The sequence below is a fragment of the Engraulis encrasicolus genome, chromosome 12, assembly GCF_034702125.1.
Source record: "Engraulis encrasicolus isolate BLACKSEA-1 chromosome 12, IST_EnEncr_1.0, whole genome shotgun sequence".
Lineage (NCBI taxonomy): Eukaryota > Metazoa > Chordata > Actinopteri > Clupeiformes > Engraulidae > Engraulis > Engraulis encrasicolus.
Window position 1 is genome coordinate 38,281,628 of NC_085868.1, and position 7,500 is coordinate 38,289,127.

The following is a 7,500-nucleotide window of genomic DNA, read 5'->3' on the forward strand; positions in this document are numbered from 1 at the left end:
ACGACACAAGACATGAATGGGTCATGTGGGTAAAAGCATGCTCTGAATGACAACACACATCATCATTACGGGGAAAAGGACTGCACTGGGGCTGGCATAAGGGAGGAGAGTAGTGGGACAGGGTGTAGAGGATGCATGTGGTTGGGTGGTTGTTTGAGGCATGGCTTGAAGCAGGGACGGAACTATGAGGAGGGAGGTTTGGGCATGTACCCCTGGGCACAGGGCCCCCACCAGTGATGTTGGTGGTGGCCCTATTATGACCTTGGTATAGGCTGTATGGGGGGCCCTGTCGTTGTTTTGCCCAGGTGCCCTATGTGCGTTTGTTCTGCCACTGGCTGAAAGAAAGACGTGGGAGGGAAAAGAGAAAGGCGGCTGTCAGGGCGCGTTTGTTTAATTTGCGGGCGGAGTATCAGTGATATAGACAGCTGTCTTGGGAGGCCAGCTCCTGCCCAAAAGCTGCCAGTGGGCCTGACGTTTGTTGAGTCACGTCATCCATTCCAATTAACCTCCGCACGCACGCCTGCACACACGCACGCACACACGCGCGCACACACGCGCGCACACACACACGCACACACAGACACACACACCACTAATCCAAATCCACTTCCATGAACTGTGACGGTACAACAGATTTCGGTTCAGTAGACGCTTCCCGGTATCAAGAGTTATGAAGACAGAGGTCCAACCCATCTAACCCGAGAGTGGAAGAGGGAGAGAGAGAGAGAGAGAGAGAGAGAGAGAGAGAGAGAGAGAGAGAGAGAGAGAGAGAGAGAGAGAGAGAGAGAGAGAGAGAGAGAGAGAGAGAGAGAAAGAGAGAGAGAGACAGACTGAGACAGACAGAGACAGAGAGAGAATGAGAGACTGACAGAATGAGAGAGTAAGAGAGAGACTTTTGTCTATGTCCCTTTGTCGTACACTTTCATCTCTCTCTCTCTCTCTCTCTCTCTCTCTCTCTCTCTCTCTCTCTCTCTCTCTCTCTCTCTCTCTCTCTCTCTCTCTCTCCCCACAGTCTCTGTTCCAGAATCTACCACTATGTTCCTGTCGCATGCATCTACGTGTGTGTGTGTGTGTGTGTGTGTGTGTGTGTGTGTGTGTGTGTGTGTGTGTGTGTGTGTGTGTGTGTGTGTGTGTGTGTGTGTGTGTGTGTGTAGAGTACTTGTTTGTAAAGTATTTGTGAATGCACAAACAAAGAAATAAGTAAATAAGTAAAAAATAAAATAAACAAATAAGACCGAGGGAACTGCGTGCCTTATTCTCCAGGCAGTGGCCCACTTCTTCTTCGTCTTTAATTCTCCAGTCTTTCAGTTCTTGTACTTCTTCTTCTTTTTTCTTTATTCTTCCTTCCCTAAAAGTGTGTTTCTGTAGTACTACACTCATGGAATATGAACTACATCAAGGAGGGAGAGAGAGAGAGAGAGAGAGAGAGAGAGAGAGAGAGAGAGAGAGAGAGAGAGAGAGAGAGAGAGAGAGAGAGAGAGAGAGAGAGAGAGAGAGAGAGAGAGAGAGAGAGAGAAAGAGAAAGAGAGATGAAAGTGTACGACGAGAGAGTGCGTACGTGTTTGTGAGCAGATGAGCATATGCATGCACATTCAACTCTCGATGCACATGTGTGTACTGCATGTGCACACATGTGACCGCATATGTGCTCTGAGCAGGGCAAGCCAATAGTTTACAGGCAAGAAAGAACCAGGACTGAGGATGGAGGTCAGCTGATGAATGACACCAAGGCTGCACCAGAGATTCTTTAAGTATGCACTAATGCTGTTACCCAGGCCTGACTTCCTGGCCCTGACTCTGACTCTGGCTCTGACTGCCTCCTCTGCATGGCAAGATTGAAACACTCAACTGCTTTGTGTTGGTCCCGGCTCAGCATGGCTGGGATCAAAAGAACACCCGAGCATTTTTTTTACTTACCTAAACTTCACACATACAATTATTTTTGTACTACATTCTGCTTGCCTCACTCCCCAGTCTATGTTGACTATAGACCAATAGGACGCCACCCTCTAAACTGTGTGTCGGTCCCAAAGAAAAACAAACAAACAAAAAATCCAACAACAGTATCATGCCTTGGGGACTGTCAGCCCACCTGGAAAATGCCCTGTATACCAGGTTACCAGTCCAGCCTTGTAGCTTAGCATCATTATTGGCATGTGAAAGCAGCAAAGTCACAAAGAGTTGGTTTTTTTCCAACATTGACTTTTGTGGCCCTGCATTAAACCTCTGCCCAGGGCCGCATTAAGATGGCCTGGGGCCCCTAGGCTACAGGTTGCTGTAAATTTCATGACATATGTACGTAGACAGTGTCATAATTACGTGCTAGGAATTAATGAGAAAATGTCTACCAGCTTTACTCCACATGACAGATGCATTTTTCGATATTGCATCTTGCCATAATTCTGTAATTTTTCACTTCTGACCAATCAGGGCCCCCCTGGCAGGTGGGGGCCCCTAGGCTGCAGCCATATCTAGCCTGTGGGTTAATCCAGCCCTGTCTCTGCCACCTTTATAGTGCAGAAGGGTGGATGGAGGAAAATGTCCTTGTGACGTTAACATCAGTATATATATATATATATATATATATATATATATATTGTTGTCACTGCTGTATTTGTAATGCATATATATTTATTTATTTGCATTTTTGTGCTTGATGTGAGGACAACATATACAGTATTTATTATCATGGAAGAGTGCAGAGGTAGGGAGGCAGGTGAATGGTTGAAACTTCAAAGAGAAAAACTTTCAAAGATTCTCTTTTACAGCTTGGTTTTGTTCCGAGGGAGAGCGAGGGAGGGGGGCACAGAAAGGTTGAAAGAGTGAAAAAAATCAAGGCAAAACAGAGGAGAGAGTTAGAATGGTGGGGGTTATTGACAGTGAGAGGAAGAGAGATATTGGGAAGGGCAGAGAGAGGTGGAAAGATACCAAATGTGATGAGCTTGTTTGTGAGCAAGAGAAGAGAGAAGATTAGATGAGAGAGAAAGAGAAAGAGAAAGAGAAATCCAAAGAGAAATCCAAGAAAGGTATGAAAGTGAGATATACTCTGCATACAAGCAGTGGAGGGCCAGCTTCACTGTTCTGCACTCATAAATTGGCCCATGTTCAGTGCGCACACTTCAGCACCACAAGGTAGAGTGGGGAGATGGACAGCTCCCTTTCCGTCCTTAGCTGCTCCTTCAACATTCCATCCCACTCTGTTGCCTAGCAAACAGCTTTCAGCACCACTAGGGGTGGACAGCTCCCTGCATTGAGATTCTTTCCAGTCACTCATGCTCACTCATATAAACATGTTAGTGAACATGCATGCAGGCACAAGCACACTCAAAATCCCAGTAATGGAGAGACATCTCCACTGGTATCTCCGTTTCATGAGGCTCTTCTGGTGGTGAGCAAATAGTCATCATCACTGGAGTGCAGACACTTGGAGACACTGTTGGAGGGTCCACCCGGAATGAATGGCACGGTACATCAGGAGAGAGAGAGAGAGCGAGAGGGAGAGAGGGAGAGAGGGAGAGAGAGAGAGAGAGAGAGAGAGAGAGAGAGAGAGAGGGAGAGGGAGAGGGAGAGAGAGAGAGAGAGAGAGAGAGAGAGAGAGAGAGAGAGAGAGGGAGAGAGAGAGAGAGAGAGGCACAGACAGACAGACAGACAGACAGACAGACAGAGAGACAGACAGACCCAGAGACAGAGAAATCCTGTTTTTTCTCTTGTATGTTGTTCTCAGCTTTCTATTTTTTTTGTTCAGGTTCAGTTTTTTTGTTTTGGTCCGTCTATTTATTTCTGTTCCTTCTCCCTCTCTGTTTGTCCCATCTTTCTTGCCATTTCCTGGATTACACTGTTTGGCTGTCTTTCTTTGCAGACACTATTGTGTGAAAAAGAGTTGGCATGACAGAGTTTGTGTGTTTGTGTCTTTGTCAGTGTGACAGTCTGGGTGAGTGGAAAGAGAGAGTGGTAGATGAAAGAAAATGGGTGTCGAGAGTGACTGACACAAAGAATTGAACACACACACTCAAACACACACACACACACACACACACACACACACACACACACACACACACACACACACACACACACACACACACACACACACACACACACACACACACACACACACACACACACACACACTGAAACATGTTAGTGAAGTGATGGATTGTGGGAAATAAATGGGAAAGATATGGAACTACCAACAAAGTGAGTATTGACAATAATAGTCAGGAGGAGGAAATATGAAGTAATGTCCAAATGTGAGAGAAGTGTTTAAATATTACCTAATGTATGTTTAAATGGAATCAAACTAATTTTGGGTGTTTATTGTCAACACCTTCTGCAACAAGTCCAAGATAAACTCAATACAAAAGTGTATTAAAGCTGAATACTGTTTTATTGTTTGTATCTGGTTAACATTTAATTCTAAATAGAAACCGCAAGCAATGTTTGTAATAATATGTAGCCTACTCTACTGATCATTTGATCACATCTGTGACTTCTTATTTGCAAGTTGAGGAGACAATAGGTTGTATTTTAAATAAGGCATACATGTATATAGACAGTAGCCTCTTAACACATGCCATTCCACCAGTAGAATGCTGAAATAGCCACTGAAAAAAACAACAACAGTAGTACTACTACACCACTGTGACAGTGGACAGGGCCTGTAGTAATACATTACAAATTGGTCATTGCCATTGTGTTAACGGCTTATTGATAATAGGGCCCTTACTGGGTTAATGTGACATGAACTTATTTGTAGTTAACCGTTTTTGCGAAAATAGTTCCCGTCTTTTGCTTTACTCTTGTTTTTCTCTCCAAGCCATTTCTGCTCTCCTTCTTGCATCTTCGCCATTCTGCATAGGACGAACATACCCTAGCGCATCACTGCCATTACAACACACACAATAATAAACACAATAATAAATAAATATTCACTTCACGTCTACTAATGTCACCATTGTTTTGGGGGAACCATCACAATGGTTCCATGTAATGAGTTGCCATTTCCGAGGCTTCATTTGTGGACGCCCGGGCTGATGTATCGGGCCCTCTGGTGTGCCACCTCACTGGATGGATGTGTCCCGTAGATTTGTGTGTGTGTGTTGGGTGTTGATGAATATCACCTGGAAGGTGTGTGATTGTGGTGTGTGTGTGTGTGTGTGTGTGTGTGTGTGTGTGTGTGTGTGTGTGTGTGTGTGTGTGTGTGTGTGTGTGTGTGTGTGTGTGTGTGTGTGTGTGTGTGTGTGTGTTTGCTCTGGAATGGAGATGGAGATGCTGACTGATGAGCTCATTAGGATTGCCCATGGATTCGGGTGACGGTTGATATTGACCGTTGATGCATTTGCGTGTGTGTGTGTCTGATGTGACTGTCTCTCAACCTCTTTCTCTGTGTGTGTGCGTGTGTGTGTGCATGCATGTGTGTGCGTGTGCGTGTGCGTGAGCGCGTCCGCGTGCGTGTGCGTGTGTGTGTATGCATGCGTACATTTGTGTGTGTGGTTGACGTAGTTGGTGGAGCCCTTGACTCCGAGCGGAACGGCGCCTAACCAGGCCCAGCTGCGCATCCTCAAGGAGACGGAGCTGAAGAGAGTGAAGATCCTGGGCTCCGGAGCCTTCGGCACCGTCTATAAGGTACGCTATGCTACTCCAACACGCCACCAGTCCCACTATACGCTCCCCTGTCCCCTGGGTTATCACTCATTCATAACTTTGTTTGTTTCACTGAGACTGGCAGCTGTGCGTGTACCGTATTTGTGTGTGTGTATGTTTGTGGTGTTTTTGTGTGTGTTGTATGTGTGGGTGTGTTTGTGTGTGTGTGTGTGTGTGTGGGGGGGGGGGGGCTGTCTGTGTGTGTTTGTGTATGTGTGCATGCATGTGTCTGTGTTTGTGTCTGTCTGTGTGTCTTTGTGTTTTTTCTGTGTGCCTGTATTTGTGCATGCTGTATGTGTGTGTGTGGGGGGGGTATTTGAAGTCTGTGTGTGTGTCTCTCTGTCTCTATGTCTGTGTGTGTGTGTGTGTGTGTCTTTGTTTGTGCACTAAATGCATGCATATTCGAACCAGTGTATCAGTGTGTGCTGTGAGCTCTTTGAGTGAGTGTAATAATCCGTGGTGTGGCACTTCTTGAAGGGTATCTGGGTGCCGGAGGGAGAGACGGTGAAGATCCCAGTGGCCCTCAAGGTGCTCAACGAGACCACGGGACCCAAGGCCAACGTGGAGTTCATGGACGTGAGTCAGCCTCCATATTCTCATCCTCCGTCTGTCTGTCTGTCTGTCTGTCTGTCTGTCTGTCTGTCTGTCTGTCTGTCTGTCTGTCTGTCTGTCTGTCTCTCTCTCTCTCTCTCTCTCTCTCTCTCTCTCTCTCTCTCTCTCTCTCCTGTGTGTCTGTTCTTCTTGTTCTTATTCCCTCCCTCCTCTCTCTCTGTATGTCTGTTTGTTCTCTCTCTATGTCTCTCTGTCCCTTTTATTTCACTTCCATGTTTTTTTATTTCTTCATTCAGTCTCACACACCTTCTCTCCAACGCTCTCTGTCTTACTCTCTCTATCTCTTTGCCCAATTCTCACTTTTCTCACGATATTTAACTGGCATGGCTTGTCTTTTTTCTCCACACGTCTACCTTTTTCTCCTTTCCCTCTCTCTCTCTCTCTCTCTCTCTCTCTCTCTCTCTCTCTCTCTCTCTCTATCTCTCTCTCTCTCTCTCTCTCTCTCTTTCTCTCTCTCTCTCTCTCTCTCTCTCTCTCTCTCTCTCTCTCTCTCTATCTCTATCTCCCTCTCTCATTCCCTCTCGCTGCTCTGCCTTGACAAGGTACCTGCGTGTGTGTAAATGTGCAAGAGTCAAACTGAGGGTGTTTCAAAGTCTTAGCCCAAATGACAGCCTGAGTTGTGGCTGTAATTTCAAATCCTTGGTGAGGATACTGTAAGGTGCCAAAAGATAAAGAACACAACAGACAGAACAAAGAGGAAAAAAATGGAAGGAGAGTCACACAGCAACAGTGTCAGGAAGAAAGAGAATAGAAAAAGGAGGACAGTGAAACCAGAGAGAGTAGAGAGAGAGAGGTTCCATTGGCCCATTGTTTCCTGGTTCTATTATGGCCCCCTTAGGCAGACCTAGGCAGACCTAAGGACTGTTCTATTCATTGAAGGAGCATTATGACACGCCCATTTAGGCAGACCGGGACCTAGGTGCCCATAGAAATCTATTACATTGGCATATCACTATATACTTAAAGAATCTCTGGTGAAACTTTTTTTTTGCTCCGAATCCTTTTTGTTTCGTTCCCAAATCCTCTGGACAGTTAATCACAGACCTCCCAGTGTTCAACATCCCCAGCAATCAATACCTTGCGGCACATAATACCTTTTACCCTTTACAAAAAAAGTTAGCCATGTCAGCGAGAGCCGCAGCGACTGGGTCAAACGCTTGGCTTTAGTACAAACTATAAATCTGGGTCTGGCTGTGTGGTGTCGGCTACTTCTTTTCACTGTCACTGGAAAGCCGAGGCTGAAAA

General features: G+C 45.9%; 1 protein-coding gene across 1 annotated transcript in view; it reads left to right on the top strand.

The window, feature by feature from the left end:
• LOC134459742 (receptor tyrosine-protein kinase erbB-4-like) overlaps positions 1 to 7,500 on the top strand; it is a 556,606-nt gene that overhangs the window by 468,996 nt on the left and 80,110 nt on the right. The window contains exons 18-19 of the mRNA XM_063212139.1: positions 5,503 to 5,625; positions 6,121 to 6,219. Coding sequence (XP_063068209.1) covers positions 5,503 to 5,625; positions 6,121 to 6,219 — 222 coding nt within the window. The remainder of the gene's footprint in view (positions 1 to 5,502; positions 5,626 to 6,120; positions 6,220 to 7,500) is intronic.